General features: G+C 38.4%; 1 protein-coding gene across 2 annotated transcripts in view; it reads left to right on the top strand.

The window, feature by feature from the left end:
• LOC137090293 (low-density lipoprotein receptor-related protein 8-like) overlaps window positions 1–16,289 on the top strand; it is a 120,037-nt gene extending 103,748 nt beyond the window's left edge. The window contains exons 14-18 of one of the 2 annotated variants that reach the window (XM_067454211.1): window positions 7,782–7,923; window positions 8,280–8,432; window positions 9,671–9,919; window positions 13,523–13,591; window positions 14,773–16,289. In XM_067454211.1, the coding sequence (XP_067310312.1) occupies window positions 7,782–7,923; window positions 8,280–8,432; window positions 9,671–9,919; window positions 13,523–13,591; window positions 14,773–15,086 (927 nt within the window). In that variant the 3' untranslated portion in view covers window positions 15,087–16,289. Of the gene's footprint in view, window positions 1–7,781; window positions 7,924–8,279; window positions 8,433–9,670; window positions 9,920–13,522; window positions 13,592–14,754 lie in introns of both variants that reach the window. The other variant, XM_067454210.1, reaches the window with a different exon arrangement.
• Window positions 16,290–20,716: the final 4,427 nt, after the last annotated feature.

The following is a 20,716-nucleotide window of genomic DNA, read 5'->3' as shown; positions in this document are numbered from 1 at the left end:
GTGAATGAATGACTGTACGGCTATAAATGTGTGTGCACTGTGCGGTAGTGAATGAATGACTGTACGGCTATAAATGTGTGTGCACTGTGCGGTAGTGAATGAATGACTGTACGGCTATAAATGTGTGTGCACTGTGCGGTAGTGAATGAATGACTGTACGGCTGTAAATGTGTGTGCACTGTGCGGCCGTGAATGAATGACTGTACGGCTGTAAATGTGTGTGCACTGTGCGGTCGTGACTGAATGACTGTACGGCTGTAAATGTGTGTGCACTGTGCGGTAGTGAATGAATGACTGTACGGCTGTAAATGTGTGTGCACTGTGCGGTCGTTAATGAATGACTGTACGGCTATAAATGTGTGTGCACTGTGCGGTAGTGAATGAATGACTGTACGGCTATAAATGTGTGTGCACTGTGCGGTAGTGAATGAATGACTGTAAGTATATAAGTACTGTAAGTACTGTATAAGTGAGGACATTGCATGGACTTCCATTGATTTTATATCAGGTTAATGATATTTTATATCCCCTAACCCAATCCCTATCCCTAAACCTACCCATCCCAAGAACGTGCAAAACAATAGATTTAAATAAAAACATGTTGTTGTTTTTTGGCCGATTTATAAGCCTTTTTAACTAGTGAGGACATTTGACTGGTCCTCACTAGTTAAAAAGGCTTATAAATAATAATAAAGTTATCATAATATTTTACTAGATAAATGAGGACATTGGTCCCCTTTACAATTATAGCACAACACACACACACACACACACACACACACACACACACACACACACACACACACACACACACACACAGCACAACAGTGTGTGTTGGCTGTATTCAGATGACTTTAGCTGTGGTTTTACACTGCTAGCCTACATTGTACTTCTGAAGAAATTTAAATAAGTTTTAATTGTTTAACAATATTTCATCTTTGTTATGAATGAGTTTGTCTGGAATTTATAATTTTTACTTTTATATTTATGTTGCATTTATTTTGCTCTTTAAGATAGATCCTCTGAGTATTAGCCTATGTCAAAGATATCAAATATAATTTTTTTAATATCAAAATATAATTTATTTCATTTTAATCTCCAGATCGTTGTTTGTATAGGTCATAGTTTGACTCAAGCTTTTTTGCTCAAAGGTGAAGACCCAACTTTATGCATGTTTTGTAAGACCTTCCTGGGTTTAAACAATAATGCTTGTTTATCAAGTTATTTCACTTAAGGAAGTAAGATTAAACTCTAATCTGTGCAAACATTAAACTTTGCTAAAATTAAAAACCTTGATTTGGTCTCTACACTTCATTATGGTAACTCTGCTAAACCAGTGGTTCCCAACCACATTCCTGAAGCCCCCCTAATGGGTCCTGCACACTGTGCGATTTTTCAAATTCCTTTGCGAATGTCCCTTGTCAGACTGTACGAACATGATCCCCGTGTCACACTGTAAGATCTCAGTTGTCATTAATGTCAGACTGCATGATAGTTTAGGCGCGCTAAAAACGGACGCGCAAGAAATCTCACCCGGAGTTTTATATCATCAATGAATGACGCGTTCGGTGACGGTGAGCTGCATTACACGCGGGACTGAAATGCTGGCTACAAATACATTTCTAGCTCTGGTTTTGGTCATAGTTTGTCTTGAAAAACCGAGATATTTGACTGTTGTCGTAGGAGAAGTCACACTGCTTCTGTGCCAAATCTTCTGACACTGCCAGAATTTCGTCTGAGGTAAAATTTGATCGCAGAGCTCATTAATCGGCGGCCGGTGAACATGTCAAACTAACGACCAAAGACGTCAGATTTTAGCATAGGATCTGAGGAATCTTTTAGGATTTCCTAAATTTGTCTCAGACGGCCAAATCGTTGCCAAAATCGCACAGTGTGCACCCGGCTTAACACTACACATTTTGCATGTCTCCTCAATCAAACACACCTGATTCAGGTCATCAGCTCATTAGTAGTGACTCAAAGACCTGAAATGGGTGTGTCAGTCAAAGGAGATATGCAAAATGTGTGGTGTTAGGGGGGCTCCAGGAATGTGGTTGGGAACCACTGTGCTAAACTATAATTACTAAAACTAAAACTGAAACTAAATAAATAAAAACTAAATAAAAATGTATTTGCAAAATAAAAACTAAACTAAAACTAGCAAAACCATTTGTAAAACTAACTAAAACTAAACTGAAATTTGTAGCAAAATTGAAAACGATAATAAAATAAAAACTAATTTCAAAAACCAAAACTATAATAACCTTGCTGTACGGCTGTAATTATGTGTGCACTGTGCGGCCGTGAATGAATGACTGTACGGCTATAAATGTGTGTGCACTGTGCGGTAGTGAATGAATGACTGTACGGCTGTAAATGTGTGTGCACTGTGCGGTCGTGAATGAATGACTGTACGGCTGTAAATGTGTGTGCACTGTGCGGCCGTGAATGAATGACTGTACGGCTATAAATGTGTGTGCACTGTGCGGCCGTGAATGAATGACTGTACGGCTATAAATGTGTGTGCACTGTGCGGTAGTGAATGAATGACTGTACGGCTGTAAATGTGTGTGCACTGTGCGGTAGTGAATGAATGACTGTACGGCTGTAAATGTGTGTGCACTGTGCGGTCGTGAATGAATGACTGTACGGCTGTAAATGTGTGTGCACTGTGCGGTCGTGAATGAATGACTGTACGGCTGTAAATGTGTGTGCACTGTGCGGTCGTGAATAAATATCATTTCTGCCGATACTGCCCTCTGTAACTGTTACGCCGGCTTCACACTGTACGCGTAAGCAGGGCGTAAGCAGCGCGTATTTTTTTCGGCGCCCATGTTAATCAATGAGTGCATTCACACCGGCAGCAGAGGCAGCGCAGCGGCGCGTAGCAGGAGCAGAGCAGAAGCGGCAGTGCCGCGATCGTTTCGGCGCCAGGTCTATTTTTGACGCGCTGCTCACGATGAATTAAAGCCACAGTACATTGTTCTGATCATTAACCTGGTTAACATGAAAAATAACACATTTAACCATGAAATAATTTAGTGAAGTGTTCCGTGTGTTTCTCAGTCACCATGACATCCGGCGCTGTGGAAGAAAAAAAAGTTCTACACAAAAAACGAAGTCACTGCCATAAGTTTTTGCCTGAACTACAAAACTAATTTTAAATAATGTATGCCAGTTTAGCTTAAATTAAATATGAATTAAATTATGTATATATTATAACTATATGCTGGCATAACAGAAACGATAAACAAAAAGCAAGTGGTGTCACAGGCAGTGTTCTTCAGAGTGCACCTGTCCTGGAAAGACAGCAATGGATGACACTCTCATCGTGGAGGTTTAGAAGCACACAGTTCTCTGTGATCCACACAGTTTGCTTTATAAAGACTTGCAAGTGAAGGAAAAAGCATGGGAGGAAGTTGGTGCGCGTGAGCGGCTCTTGGTGCTGATGGTACGTCATTTTTAAGTGTTTTTGACAGTCTTTCGTTGACTCACGAACGAACAACTAAATATGGATAGGTAAATAGAATATACACACATTAATATAGCACACAAACAGTATAGACATGTAGATAGACTATGATGTGTGTTATTTTGTCATTTTTTTAAAAACGTTGTTAGATAATTTGCTCATTTAGTTATTAATTATTTGATAAATCATTAAGAAGTTTCCTCTTAGTTATTACAGTCATTTATGAATTATCTTTAAGAGGTTTATGATGGGTAATGCATGTAAATTTGATGCCTATCCAATATTTCAAGACGATTTCCTGAAGTTTCTCTTTTTAGCAGTGTGCTTTTCATGGACATATAGTGCGATGGCCTTTCTTCTATCAAAAACTCGCACTAAACGAAATAAAAAAAACATCAGAAACAAGTGAAACGATTTTTTAAAAATAATGATAAATGCTTCATGATAAATCTGAATCTTTGCTTTATTTCCATTTCAAATACATTAAAGAGAAATGCAAACTTATCCATTATAGAGTAGCCTACTCTGTACACAACTGCGCGTGACAACTGCGCGCGACAAACGCTGCCTGTGTGAAAGCAAAAAGTGCGCGCGCTGCTACTGCTTTACATACGCGCTGCTTCGGCGCTGCCTACGCCCTGCTTGCGCGTGCAGTGTGAAGCCGGCGTTAGGCGTGGCTTGGGAGTGGCCTCGTAGGGCAGCGAAGTAAGTGCATTCTGGGAGTTGTTGTCTTTCATCCATCTGAGCCAAAAATACATTTTCTGGCTTTTCTCAGTCTAGAAGGCACCAATTTCTAAAATAATTTCACATTTCTACAACATAAATTACCCCATTTAAATACACATTCATCTTTCCAGTGGTGAAATGTGCCTCTAATAACAAATTACCAGAGATTCGTAATAATTTTCTTTCTAAAGCAAAAAAATAATATAGGAACAGCTCTAACCACACGTACGCAAAAATAACTAGCTCTGTATGACTTTATAATCATGTTAAGAAGTTGCATTTCATCCTAACATGACTAATTACATTGAAGATATATTGCATATATTGATATATTGAACATATTGCATTAATTAGTCCAAATATAAAATGATGTAATAGAATTATTAAATACAACTTAATTTAATCTTAAATACATTCGATTATATACAATTAAAGAGTAAGACAAACTGTATTATAGCTTCATCTTCGAGGCTCTGAATAATGCATAAATCTTCATAAATAATGTGCTGTTTTGCTGCTCAAGAAACATTAATTATTATTATCAATGTTAAATACAGTTGAGCTTCTAAATATTTTTGTGGACACCATGATGCATGGATTTTATACCTACAACATTTATTTGAAATATAAATCTGTCACTTTTTTATATTTAATGCATCCTTGCTGAATAAAAGTAGTTCTTTATTTAAAATGAATGAATTGTCCTGGCGGCGATATATCATCTATCTTTAAAACATTGATAGAAGTGGCATGTGTATAGGTGAGTGGCTATTATGGCCTGTGGAATGCTGTGAAAATTGATTGAAGCTGTGTCATCAAGCCACTTTAAATGTAAAACTGGATCATGCTCAGAATTATTCATGTCTGACATCCTTTTTCAATGATGTGTTGTATTTTTATGCAAGACAATTCCCTTTATTGTTTTGCTCCTTAATTCAGTGGTCTCTATGGTAACATAAGGATGAGTTTTGGGTGGGGATATGAGAGGGAGAAAGAAGATTATAGTATTTTCACACAAGCACAGCTCAAGTAGTTGTGAGCACACTAATCTAAGATTGACTTCATCTCACAGCAGAGGCGGACTGAATGCTGAAGGGCTGTTATCTTATACACCTACACATCAACCGCAGAATTAGTGGTCTTGTTATGGCAGCTGTCGTTTGGACAGAGAATCCTGCTGTGGATTTCACCCTGGTAACAGCTTTCAAACAAAAGAATGTGATTTTTTTTATTTATTTTTATGTGGAACTTTTTCTTGGCAGTCTTATTGCTTGAGAGACTAGACACTAGGTAGTTATTTATTTTACCCAGGCTGCCCTTTTTTTAATTGATTTTTATTGTTTCAAGCAAACTTCAATATCTGTCTGTGAAAGCAACTAGCAATGCTCTGCTCTAGCAACCAACCGCAACCACATTGCAATGCCCTAAAACCACCCAGAACACCTAAACAACAAAATAAAAACCACCTAAGACTCCACACATAACACCCTAGCAACACTGTAAACCCTCCAATAACATTCTAGCAAACAATTAGCGAGGCTCTGTTCTAGCCACCAAACACAACACCCTAGCAACCACATTGCAATGCCCTAAAACCACCCAGAATACACTAGCAACATCATATATACCACCCAAGACTCCATAGAAATCACACAGAACACCCTAGCAACACTCTAAAACCTCCAATAACATTCTAGCAAACAACTAGCTATGCTCTGTTGTAGCTATCAACCACAACACCCTAGCAACCACATTGTAATGCCCTATAAACACACAGAACCATTTAGCAACACCATAGAAACCACCTAAGACTCCATAGCAACCATACAGAGTGCCCTAGCAACACTCTAAACACTCCAATTATATTATTGCAACCAACCAGCACTGTTCTACTCTAGCAACCACCTAGCAATGTCCTAAAACCACCCAGAACACCTTAGCAACACCATGGAAACCACCAAAGCCCCTTTCACACTGCGATTCCGGCAAATACACGGAAAATGCGACCCGGCATTTTTTGGTCCAGGCATTTTTTGGGCTGCTAGATTTGGTCCATTCTCACTGCCAGCAAAATACGGTAAAATGTGCGCTTTCACACACAACCCGGATTTTGTATACGAAGACTCTCTGCGTTTAAAACCGACTAGCTCTTCTGGCACTGCAGGGTTGTATTATTGAAAAAACAAGCTCTAGGAGTCGCACGATAACTACGTACACGTTGCGGCATTAGTTTTGACTTTTGTTCACACAGCGCTCATCCCGGGTCGAATCCCGCAATGTTACTAGGTCAATCTTACCGTAATCAATTCCGGGACGTGGTTGCTTTCACTTAGAAGGTGACCCGGCAATGTTCCGGGAATATTGCGGGTCCGACGTGCAGTGTGAAAGGGGCTCAAGACTGCATAGCAACCACATAGAACACCCTAGCAACATTCTAAACACTCCAAGAACAGTCTACCAACCAACCAACAATGCTCTGCTCGAGCAACCACCAACAACACCCCAGCTTCTAACTAGCAATGCCCTAGAACCAATCAGAACACCTAAGCAACACCATAAAAACCACCTAATGACTCAATAGCAACCACACAGAACACCCGAGCAACACTCTACATTTACATTTACATTTTATCATTTAGCAGACGCTTTTACCTAAAGCAACGTACAAATGAGGAGAACAATAGACGCAACTAATCAAGACAAGTGCTGTAACAAGTCTCAGTTAATCGAGTGCAGTACACATACACTTTTATTTTTATTTTTTATAAATAAAAAAAATAAAAAACTGAAAACTGATTTGGATATTTAAGTGCTAGTCTTATTGGTTTTATATAGGTCAGGTGATGCTAGAAAAGATGCATCTTAAGATGTTTTTTGAAAATGGCTACAGACTCAGCTGCTCGAAATAAGATTGACAGGCCGTTCCACCAGGTGGGAATGGTCCAGGATAAAGGTCCGTGAGAGTGATTTCATGTCTCTTTGGGATGGAACCGCAAGGCATCATTCACTTGCAGAATGTAAGCTTCAGGAGGGTGTGTAAGTCTGAGCAAGCAAGTTTAGGTATAAGGGTGCAGAGCCGGTGGCTGCTTTGTAGGCGTGCACCATTGCCTTGAATTTGATGTGAGCGGCTATTGGCAGCCAGTGCAAACTGATGAAAAAACCCCTCCAACCCTCTCTAACCTCTCCAATAACATTCCAGCAATCAACAAGCACTGCTTTGCTCTAGCAACCACCCACAACACCCTAGCAACCACCTAGCAATGCCCTAAAACCACCCAGAACACCTTAGCAACACCATAGAAACCACCAAGACTCCATAGCAGCCACACCGAACACCCTAGCAACACTCTAAATCTTCCAAGACCATTCTAGCTAGAAACTTACAATGATCTGCCCTAGCAACCACTCACAACAACCTTGCAATCAAAATCACAGAGAACACCTTAGCAACACCATAGAAATCATTCAGGAGACCAGGAAATCAACCTCTTAGAACTGCCAAAACCCTCTATCAACTAGCTAGCAATTTTCCTTTCTTTTCATGAGGACATATAAAAATCTTGTGTTGACTCTTGTGTCTCAGGATCGGGTGTACTGGACGGACCGTGAGAAGGAGGCCGTTTACAGCGCTAACAGACTCACTGGGCAGGATGTGACCAGCCTTGCCGAGCACCTCAATGACCCTCATGATATTGTGGTTTTCCACGAGCTGAGCCAACCTGGTGGTGTGTAGACTTCAGCTCAGCTATATTTATTAATTTGTCATCCTTTTTGTCATTTTTACTAATGGTGTACAAATGAAGTTTTTCATCAACCTTATGAAATCCAGCCACAATCAGTTTTCCCTTTTGTAATCCATCACGCCTGCCAGTTCTGTTTTAATCAGTCATTTTTACTTAAGAATCTGAAAACCAAAAGCAATAAGAATCAACAGTTTACCGTTAAGAATGAATCACATTTTAAGTCTCCACAGAAGTAATGAAGTGTGTTTGACCTATGTGGCTCAGAGAATGATGGTTGTGGCATTTCCTCTGATGGATGATTAATCATTGTGTGTGTGTGCGTGTGTGTGTGTGCGCAGCTCCTGACAGCTGTAACCTGGGCGGCGTGACTAACGGAGGCTGTGACTTCCTTTGTCTGAGAGCTCCTCAGATCAGCGAACACTCACCCAAATACACCTGCGCTTGCCCTGACGGCGAGGAGCTCAGCCCTGACACACGCCAATGCGTACCCGGTGAGCTCATGACATATGACATCGTGCCTTACACTGTGTCCTGGCCAGGTGGGACACGATCACTTTCCATGAGTTTTAGTTTTAGTTCTTCATGAGTTTTGTCCTAATCAAACAACAGAATGTTATTGCAGAATGTCTCACATTAAAGATCAAATATCTTCTGATGAGCTGTGATTTGATCACAAGCCTTTCATCTGTACTGGGGCACAAGCTTTCAATCAAAAAGGTGTCCCATATCTTGATACTCTTACTGTTATGGTTATATATCTGAATATACATTAGTGGCGAAAAGTGCTGTCTGGACTAAGAAAAAATTACAGTATCACCCTTTATTCAAATGTTATTAAAATGTATTAAAGATTTTGTAAACATATTTGGGCGTAGAGTTAATTTTTTTATTTATTATAAAACAATGACACATGCCAAATTGTGTGGACATAATTTTTGGCCAGGCTGGCATACAAAGAAATTATATTTTATAAATATTAATAACTAATTATGTTGTAGTCAAAGTGTTTTTTTAATCTTTTTGTTTTCTTAGCATTTTTTCATAATAAAATAAAACGCTCACACCGTGATTGCTGAAATATTATCAAGGAAAATTACTCATGTGTTGGTGTACATTAATCTCCATCACCAGGCAAAGATTTATTAGTAATATCAGTCGTGCCCCAGTAAAAAGAGTGATGCTCCTGATTTCAAATCCCTTCTCTTTGGAAACTTGTCATTTTGTTAGGACTAGGATTTTGAAAAGATTTAATGGCAAATGTAAAGGCATCTTTATTTTGTCATGTATAAAAACCTGTTTGTATTTTAAAAAACAAAATATTAAGCATATAAGATCTTCAGCAATGCCATAGTTACATTATTTCAAAAATGAATCAGATTTATATTATCACTGTACTAAAACAAATTATTAAGATATATGTATAATTAAATAAAGATGTATAATTACAGTGTAACAAAGACACCCTAAAATAAAGTGTAACCAAATATGATATGGATGAAATTACTTAAAAAATTACAATTTAATCATCTGAGATTAACAGTTGTATATACAATACAGAATAATTATATTAAATACAAATTTTATGTTGCTATATATCTTTTGCTATATATCTGCTATATATATTGATATATATCATGGAAACTAGCTCCCCTTTGTTTGCTTTATTAACTTGACAACTTATTTTTATTTACCTATGAATAACTTTTTACCTGTCATTGTACCCCCCCAGTCCAAAACGACACTACGGTAACATCTACTATCCCCATTAACAACACCCTGGAGACAGGGGCTGGCTGGGCACCGGAGTCCCCTGCAGCAGTGACTTCTCAGTCAGATAGTGTGGCTGAAACCACTATCTCATCACTCCTCACTTCCAGCCCAGAGGAACCAGCCATCTCCTCTAATACTACAGCAGAGCACAGGCCTACACAGGCATTCATCACCACACCAGGAGACCTGAGCAACCTGTCGCATCACTGTAAGTGTGTGTCTGTGTGATTTCGTGCACAGGAGAAACCTTGGTCAATTGAGCCTTCGCTAAGCCATCCTAGTTACTGCTGGTAGGCCTGACGAGTTTAAAGGAACACTCCACCGTTTTTAAAAATAGTGCATGCATTGTTTCAGTTTGGCCATTTCCATAACACCAAAAAGGAGGAGACTTTGCTGCCTTTTTGTAAGGCAAGAATAATTGCATAGGACATGGTGTAGGCTAGGCTGCTCGTAACTACAATACAGTTTTGTCCATCATATTGATGGTGTCATGATACAGTGATTCTGAAATAGCCTACTCTATTAATTGCCACAATTTGATCTATGATACCTTGGTGTAGACCTATGTGTAAGAGGAAATTTATTATTTTATTTATTCAAGACATGTCTGTTTCAAAAACTGACCAGTGAGATGAATTTTGCAAAGTGCACAGTGCCTGAAAACATACACCTAATATTTCTAGACTTCTGGAAATAACATAAATACATAAATAAACAAATAATGGATGCGAAAAAGAAAAAAAAATACACATTTCAGCAAGCAGATAGAGCAACCATTGACTACCATAGTAGGGAAAGAATACTATGGTTGTCAATGGGTACTCTGTCAGCTTGGTTACAAACATTCTTTAAAAATATCTTCTTTTGTGTTCAGCAGAAGAAAGAAACTCATACAGGTTTGGAAAAACTTGAAGATGATAATGATGAAATGATGATAGATTTTTCATTTTTTGGCAAACTATCCCTTTAACAAAGAATTACACCTTCTGCAGCTAGTCAGGCATGCTCTTTGTTAAAAACTGAAAGGCGTATTTATTTATTTTTCGCTTTCATTATTTGTTTATTTAGTATTTCTGTTATACAATATGACTGGTGATGCTTGACTGCATGAATTTACAACGCTCTGCAGTCAGTGCAGTGAAACATGACTGTGGCGGAGGGGGCGTGGTTTAGCGAGGTCTGCGCGAAAACTTTTTTTTTTTTGTTTTTTGTTTTTTTTACGAAAACGGAGAGATGGAGAAAGATTGCTGTGAAAAAGTTATATTGAACTTAGTTGTTGAGTGCACTGTGAGCGCAACCTTGTTTTGTTTGTGCAACTACAGTTCTGAATAAACACGAGTCCCAGTCACGCTGAGCCTGTCTACTTCCTCCTTATTCTACGAACTTTGTTACATTGACCAGAGAGAGGGAAGACGTACCTGCGGCTCGTCGGTTACTTTTATGTTTTACCGTGTTGGTAGCCTATGTCAGTGGTGGCTTTCTCTTGACTACTAATGTCTACTTCACAGCAACACTGTGTGCTTTTTGATATAAATTTGTGCTCTTTTGTCCATTCCGGATTAAATGAGGTCTGACGTTTCTGCATGTAACTTTATGATATGACATAGCCAGCACGTTGCTTGTTTACATTTTTAACCAATGATATATCAGATATTTATTTGACACCACTTTCAGCCAATAATTTGTTTGACTAGAGATCTTTCAGCATTAGACGCTAGCTGCTGCGTCCCCATAAAGATTATAGAGCAGGTTTTTTTTTTTAGGCCGATTAAGCGCGACACAAATGAGTGTCTGGCTTGAGGCTGTGCCGGATGCTGGACAGGGGGCTTAAAATCCGGACTGTCCGGACAAAATCCGGACGTATGGCCACCCTATCGCCGCTAGCTTAGCATAATGAATGGAATCTTATGCTGCCAGCTAGAATGTCCCGAGCAAGCGGCAACCTCCCACGATCTCTTTTGAAGCCAATACGGAAGTAATGTAAACTGCAATTCCTCAACTGGCCACTAGGGACAGGCTCCAGAAGGGAGCAGAATCTCATTGAGCCCCAATGTAAAATCCCCAACTTTACAACAGAAAAAACATGTTAACAGCCTGGTACAAATTGTGGTTTTGGTCTATACGGCTAATTTTGACCTTTATGACAACTCTGAGGGGGGGGGAATTTTTTTATAACTCATTCGTTTACGTTATATAAGGCCTTAAAGTTCTGCATAATTAAAGGCATGGTTACTCTGAGTCACAGGTGAATAGTCATTGCGTCACCTAAGCCTCCGCCCACAGCCTTTTGCCCATTTTCTGCTATCCGGGAGTGACACGTGATGACTCGCTCGCAAGATGGCAACGCCCAGCTCGACCCTACTTTAAGCTTCAGAACGGCTTATCAGAATCCTATGAGTGACGTCACAGACACTACGGTTATATTTTTTTTACAGTCTATGGTCCAGAGTAAAAGTGTTAATTTTTTTTTTTTTTAAACACCTAATTACTTATTGTGGTCTGCGTATTCACAATGATCACAAATAGCGATGCAGATTAAAGGAACTGTATGTAAGAAATGTATTTCAATAATCATAAAATGGCCTTGATATGTTACTAGACATTAAGAAATCCTGTTCATTTCAAATACTTATATCACTGACAACAGTAGTCTGGCCAGGATATTGTCAATTAAAAGCCCTCATCTGATGTTGATGTTGACATGTTGTCTTTTGGCCTGAAGCTCCACCCTCCACCTATCGACCAATCACAAAGTCAGTAGTGTTTCGGCATCTGGGTTGCCAGATCTGCTCTAGTTACCACAGCTGCAGCTACAAACGTTCCTGCTGGATCCTGTAGCCGATCTGGCAACCTCGAGTCAGGTGGGAGTGGGATACACTGCTCTACAGTCATTTTAAAGTGATTGCAGTACCAGTTTTGGCCACAATCTTACATACACTTTCCTTAAGACTTGGCGATTTCCTAGGCAGATATTGACATGAGACTATATTATGGAGAAGCACAGTCGAAGCACTGCTACTTGGGCGCAGAGATATAATGCAACACATTGTGAATACGCAGGCCACAAGAAGTAATAAGGTGGGGGGATTGTTATAATTTTTACTCGGGACATGCTAGTTGGCAACATAGGATTCCATTCATTATGTTAAGCTAAGCCAGCAGCGACCCTGCCAAACTAAAACAATGCATGCACTGAGAAAAAAATGCATTTGCTCACATATATCTAAATGTAGGAAGTTGAATAAGTCCTATTTCTAAAAACAGTGGAGTGTTTCTTTAAAGACTGTTTCAGTTATTGATATCTGTTAAAATATGCTCATTACGTGGAAGTTGGGGGTTGGTGTGAAATGCTTTCATTGCAAAAAATGCAAATCAGCTGACAGCTTGCACAGTGATAAAATGCCCTCAACGTGATTTGGTTACTGCTGCAATATTATTCTTCAAAACAGCATATGCATTCTGCATTCAACCTCAGGATATTGTTTTTAAATTTTGGAAGTATGCCTCCAAATGGCCTATATGCATCCAGAAAATAAGTATATTAAAATTCTAAAATTCACCACTGATACACCTTTTACGGTAACACATATATTTTTCTTTTTTACATTGAAGTACACACTGTGACTTTACCCTCCAAACTTTTTGTACATGCTAAAAAAACCTGAAAGTTAGTCAGAGGTGGTCATTGGTCACTCTGTTTTGGGGCGGACTTAGCGAACGAGTCAATCAGCTACATCGGCTTGTTTAAATAAATAGGTTAAACGAATGTGACAAAAGTGTAAGTCATGCACTCTCTTTCATTTTCTTCTAGCTGGCAATGAATTGTTTCTCCTTGGCCGTAATCTGACAGTGGCAGTGCTTGGTGTCGTAATTCCCATAGGTATGTACATCTTCAACCTCTCTGGCTCCCAGGGGCTACTAGGGTCCTGCTCTGTGCTATTTTGAGCACATTTTGACACCAGTGTTGCTCACCGCTGGTCTAACTGCAAGGTGAGAGAGCCCAGGGCAGCAGACTCAGCTGTATGGAGATGTGGTTTGTGGGTGTCTGCATGAATTTATATTTATTCTACTTTATTGTCTTTGTGAGCCAAGACAGAAATTCCCGTGGTAATATTATGACAAATCCGACTAACATCAAGTGTGCTGCATTGCAGAGAGAGCAGCTGTTATGATTTATTTGATTAATATTAGGTTAGGTTTCTGAGAGCCATATAAGACATTTTCTCAATTTGTTTCTCTGGTGAACATGAAATGAGTTTTTGCCTATTCCTCATTCCTTATCAGCGCTCTTTCTGTTTTAGTTTTTCTTCTGCTATTCACATTCTCTTTTGCTATCATTAGTTTTACTTGAGAAAAAGTAAAGGAAACGTTCAACCATGAATAACAATTCTGTCATCATTTTCTCACCACCTTGTTGCGTGAAACCATTATGACTGACTGACTGTGGAACACGAAATCAGATGTTTGGTAGAATGTTGATGCTGCTCTTTTCCACACATAAAGTATTCAGTCTTTAAAAAAATGACAAAAATATCTGTCTTAAAAATGACAAAAAGCACCATAAAAGTGATCCTTCTGAATCATTCACTATACTATAAAGTAGTTTAGTGTGATGAACAGAGCAGCATGAACATTATGCTAAATTGAATAAATGACAGATTGTTATTTTTGTGTGAACTATTCCTTTAATTCTACACCCCATATCTCTATCTATCTATCTATCTATCTATCTATCTATCTATCTATCTATCTATCTATCTATCTATCTATCTATCTATCTGTCTGTCTGTCTGTCTGTCTGTCTATCTATCTATCTATCTATCTATCTATCTATCTATCTATCTATCTATCTATCTATCTATCTATCTATCTATCTATCTATCTATCTATCTATCTGTCTGTCTGTCTGTCTGTCTGTCTGTCTGTCTGTCTGTCTGTCTGTCTGTCTGTTCTTGTTTGTCTCTGGCTGTCTTGTCAGTCATTCCACCGCCAGTTAGCCGTGTGTTAACATGTCCCCTCATGCTGTATGTCAAACACATGCAGTTCCTATTGTTGCCACAGTGGTCTTCGGGATGCTGTGTACCGGCGTTTATCTCGTTTACCGCAACTGGAGGAGGAACAGCACCAAAAGCATGAACTTCGACAACCCAGTCTACCGCAAAACCACAGGAGAGACAGAAGAGGACGAGATTCATATTGGTCGGACTGACGGGCTCGCTGGCCATCACCACCCTTACCCCGGGCCCGTGGTCGGCATGACTCCAGTCGGCACGGGGACATGCCCGCCATTCATCGCTCTGCCTCTGGGGACAGGTTTACCGGACCCTTCCACACACTGGTATACAGAGCAACCCACCATCTCTAGTACTAAGTGAAAAGGAGGCGACTTTAGATATACTGTGACTGCAGGGAGCAGGACTCACATGTGGCTGCCAAGCTATGCAGAAATAGCATTTTATTACGCTGAATCATTCTTAACATGGCCAGGTTTAAAGTGAGCTGCAGCACACTGGAGTGCAAACACTGGATGACTACTAAAGGAAAGGTTTATCATGTCAGATCCATATTCATCTGGTCCATTTTATTGTCATTTTATTGAACCACCAGGCCAAGCTTTTTCAAACCTGCATTATGTATTATTTATGTTATAATAATAGAGTACTCTAGCACAGTAACTTGCATTAAATTTACTATTGAAATATTGGAACTAGTCCTTTATCTAAAGCTGTAGAGAGAGAAACATATCCTTATTACTAGCATTGCTTTGTTTGATTTAGTCATCAGGCATGTTAATTAATTAACCAATTAATTAGAATTAATGAATCCATTTATCACATTTTACGGAGCCCTGCATGTGACATTCAGGAAAAAATAGTTAGCTAAATCGTGCGCACGGTTTATAAATTGAGGGAACAAATTAGTAAATAATGCGCACAATTTATTTCATATAAAACAATTGTTTTTCTTCCACGTCAAGTGCGGGGCAAAATCTAATAAATTAAATCTATTAAATTATTAAGTACTTTTTAATAGGCTCAACAAAAAATTAGATGTGCTTACAAAAGTAACATTTCCAGATATAGACCTTTAATGGCAAACAAGCAATTTAGTGTCAAACTGCTTGGTGTCATGACTTCTAATTATAGACACGTTTAAAAATGAGCTACATTTCGAAAACCATTTAGCCTACCAGTATCGCATATTATACAGTATAATTGTTTCATTGACCAGAGACCTCATTATAGACACAACAATACAACAGGGATGAGCTCAATGTTAACGCTGTTGTCAAAGGATGCTGGGAGCAGACCGCCGGCTCCTGTCCAAAGTACACCAGAGTTACTGACCACTGCCGTCTTTGATTTGGAAATGTAGGCTACTCCCGTCCGCGCCACAAAAAAACTGATCCAACACAGACCTCTAATTGGAATTTTTGACAGTTCAGATTTCAGAATCAATTCTTTCTTTTACGAGACAATAACTTTATTTGTCTTGCACTCCGACCTTTAAAACTTTGCAGACCTTTTACATTCACAAACTCTATTACACACTGCGTGAACGGGAATAATCGAAAAACCTGGCGCTAATTTAGAATAACATATTCCTTATTCCCTTTGACGAAATACATTTTAGATTGTCAAATTAGAACCTAAGCACTATTAAAAAGAGCTGTAAACAAAGATATCAATATAAAATAGTCACACACTTGATAGTTTTGTCAGTTTCAGCCATATTATTCTTTTTTTTTCTTGGTGTGTTTGCTTCGTTCTTTCATTCCGAGACATTCTTTATTCATCACTCGCATGCAATTGAAAAGCCATTGTCCTTGCAATTAGATGAGTGTCTGGTGAGGCGGCGAACGCGTCCCTGTGGGGCTCCACCGCACCGCAGCTACAACTTGGCAAGGCACTGAAATTGGCAGAGTACGCTGGTTAGTGGAGCTAGCCTTATTGTAATCACACAGAGTCGGATTAGGTGTTACGAGGGTCAGCGCGAGTGCGTTAGCAGCGAGGTCTAGTGTGGTTCACACAGAACTGTTCTGCTACACGTACACCAACGGTTATTTCTGAAATGTCACCGTTTCACACGTCTATTTCTGTTATTGGGGTTGTTGCATGCTGAACAGCTTTGCCGTGCCGCCCACTTACATTCACTTTCATGTTGTTGTTCTTCATTTCCTGAGTGGAGAAACGGGGAGAGAACATAAGCTGATAGTCGCCCTGAGGGTCTAGCATAGCTACAGGCGCTGAGCTAAAGGTTACATAAGCACTATGTTAACGTCTAAACGTATTAGAATCACGTTAACATTGGGGGAAAGTGTCTGAGACTGGCATATGTGCAGACAGCCTGCTCAGCAGTTTTAGTGCTCATATAGACGTATTGACCTTTAAAGATGCTCTGAAAGGCCATACTTTCCAAATGCTGGACATTTATTTGTGCGGTTGTTTTTGACACAGGAGTACCTCTGCATTCTTCTATCATGTGCTGTGCGAATGCTTAGTTTTGTCTCAGGGAGATGGTATAGAGAGGGATCGGATTTCAGTTTATCAAGGATAACTGGCATAGGAAATCATTTGTACACTGCAACAACTGTTGAGAAAAATGTTGAAAACATAAAAAAGCATTTTGCTTGTCTTGCCGTGACATTATGTATCGTAGGTTGAGCCAGGATGTGATGTATAAAGAGTGTCTTTGGAAAGAGTGATTTCTTAGAGGGCTACATTGTCAATAAATGTTGAAATGGTAGCTTGAATGAATCAGATTGTGTACTAGTATTGTTGTCCAAGGTCACCAAACATGCCAAAGTCACATTTCACCCTAAAATGAAAAGAAAGATAATTTGCATTTTTTTTAAATATATATAAAGATTTTGAAAAGATTGCTCTCCTGAATCTTGCCATATTAACGTGCAGTAAAACTGAAATATTATCATTTAACTTAAGCGCTTTCTATTTGAATATATTCCTATGATGGCAAAGCTGAATTTTCAGCATCATTACTCCAAGTCTTCTGTGTCACAATGATTCTTCAGAAATCATACTAATATGATAATTTGATGCTTAAGTAACATTTATGTTATTATCAATGTAAAAAAAAAAAAAAAACGGTGCTGCTTAATATTTTGTGTGGGAAAATGTGATAAATGTTTTTTAAGGATTCTTTGATGAAACAAAAGTTCAAAAGAACATTTATTTGACAGAAATGTTATATCTTAATCTTAATTTCTTTAATAAAAAATATGTATAAATGTACAAATTACACTTACATTTGAATGAGTACAATTTACATTCTTTGTAATAAGAAGATTGTCATGAAAATGAGCACTACTAGGGGCAAATATGTTGAATTGTCAATGCAACAAATCTTTTTCTTTATTTTAAGGTGCAGTGTTTGAGAATATATTGACAGAAATGCAATATAATATACATAACTGTTTTCATTGATGTATAAAGACTTATATATAGACTTATATAAGACTTATATAATGAACTGTTATGTTTTATCGCCTTAGAATGAGGTTTTGAGCCGCCATGTTTCTACAATAGTATGTTCTCTACAGAGCACTAGCTAGTCTCTTCTGTCTCAGACAATTTCTCAGACAGTTTCTGTCCTGTGTCGGCCACCGTAGCTTCTATGTTCTTCGAAAGGAAAGGGTGAGCAGTGCACGGTTGTAATTAGCAACCTCACCCCCAGTTGCCGCTAAAATTTACACAGTGCACCTTTAAAATCAAATTGTATTATTTCTTTCTTTTGATTTTGTGGTGAAATATGACCTGGCCATGTTCTTGACAGGTTTGTTTGTTCACTCACTGAGGCTCCTCCCCCATCCCCCACATACACTTTGTATTATGAGAGTGTATTGAGTGTTGTATACTTTGAATAAATTGTCAGACAAAAGGACAGATTTTTTTCTCTCATTAGGGTGTGAAGGAAGACCAGCTGTTCATTCACAGATTCTGCATTCAGATGTTACCTCATTAATATTAAAGAGCATCGCTCTAGGATTTAAAATAAAGACTCCCTCATAAGAGAGGAGCATTAAATATCCTGTGTGTGTGCGCGTGCGTGTGTGTGTGTGTGTGTGTGTGGATATTATGTGCATTCAGAGTGCATGTTTTTGTGGTATGGAGGTTAAATCTGTGTGTAATGTGATTATGGAATTGGACGTGTAAATAATGTTTTCATACAAATACTTTTGATACACCTTTGTAAAAATGTATATAAGATTTTAGATGACAGTATTGCCTATGAACTAATTTATTTGGAATATATGATCATTGTTTTCTGATGGTAAAATAATATATTCTGCCAAAGTGTTTCTGTGTTGTTTGCTGTTGGTATTTTTTACTTTTTTGAATTGATTTCAGTCTTTATTTTTACATCTTTTTAATGTTCTTTAATGCTGAACATTTTAAGTAGTTGTATTAAACCACATTGTTATTGCACTATATTTTGCAAACACAAAACTTTTTTTCTTTCTTTAATTTGGTGCCTTTTTTCGTGATTTCTACAAACACTGATTCTGTCTGATCTCTCACTGCATAAACTTTATTGTGGCATAATGTTCTCATTGTATTTCAAATGTTTCTCTTTATATGTCTCTCTATAGATTGTTACAAAATGAATTAAAAAATTTGCTGCCATTTGGAGTGTCATTTAATTTTTTTACTTTTCATGGTGAAAAATGATATATAGCTATACTCAACAGTTTTTTAATGCAGATCACATATTCTGGTCAGTAATTAACATTCGAGCCCATACCGTCTCAGTGGTGAACTTACCTTCAAATGTGGCCCATTGTTGAGGCCATTCAGGTGGAAGCCCTTTAAAACCAACTCAAGCTTGTTGGAAAAATTAGCCTGTGGTGACATTTCTGCAAAATAATACTATGTTGCTTCTTTTAAAAGTGACCGTGTCACAATTTAATTAGGGAAAACTCTCTAGCGTTCTTCAAACAATGACTGGAGGAGGTTAAATGCCAGTTTTTCTGTTGTATTTAATTATTCCCAGGCAAGAAAGGTGCAGGGTACTCACAGATGCAAAAATATGAAAGTTTAAAAAAAAAAAAAAATTACAATATAAAACAAAAAACACAAAACCAATAACTTTGAATCGGGTATAAACATACTTCAATCAGAGTACTCCTCTGCAGCTACTGCACTCACTGCCCACTAGTTATAGACTAACTGCATTGTGTGAGCATTTATACACCTGGGTACAACCATTTCTCAAGAGACCTTTAACATGGAAAGTAAATAAAAGTATTTAAAACTAAATCCATTTATACACTTTCCTTCAATATATAAATATTCATAGCACTATATGACCTTAACTTAATTTTAGCAACAATTGTAGCAAGTCAAGAGTAATAAACTTCATAAACAACATTGTCCACCCCTTTCCCATCATACTTGGTATCTCCCACCCCCATGATGCAACACCGCAAAGGTATAAGAAGCATAATAAAAGTCCTTTCAGATTTTTTAAGCAGTTCAAGGTGGCACCATCATGCATGTTGCTCCAGGTAACTGTTCAAAGTTTATTTGAGCTTAAAGGCACAATATGTAATGTTTCAGCATTAAAAATAGAAAAGATCACTATATCTATGTTATATATTTTTTAAAGTTGTGTGTTTACATTATCCCGACAGTTCCAATTAACTTCTAAATCCAGAGAAATTAATATTTTAATTCGAAGACACGGACCGTGTCTTTATTTCCGTTATGTCGCCCGTCTTTCACGTCATATCCACGTTTGCGTCTTGCTTCCTGCGGAACCGCCAAACTCAAAGAGGAACACTGACAGTATAAGGGGAACACCCGTATAAAAAAGTCTGTATGATAATGGATCGTGACTACTCTTTGCCTGTACGTTTGCCAGCTCAAAGCGCAAACGTACGGGTGAAAAAAAATGACCCGAGAAGATTTTGGGACAGTAGAAGAAGCAAGAGACGTGTAAACCTTAAGCCTTTGAAAGATGGCGAAATCTTCGTGACAAGCTCGGA

This window comes from Pseudorasbora parva, chromosome 9 (assembly GCF_024679245.1).
Source record: "Pseudorasbora parva isolate DD20220531a chromosome 9, ASM2467924v1, whole genome shotgun sequence".
Classification (NCBI taxonomy): Eukaryota; Metazoa; Chordata; class Actinopteri; order Cypriniformes; family Gobionidae; genus Pseudorasbora; species Pseudorasbora parva.
The sequence above is the reverse complement of the archived record's forward strand: the minus strand, read 5'-3'. Positions and strand labels throughout refer to the sequence as shown.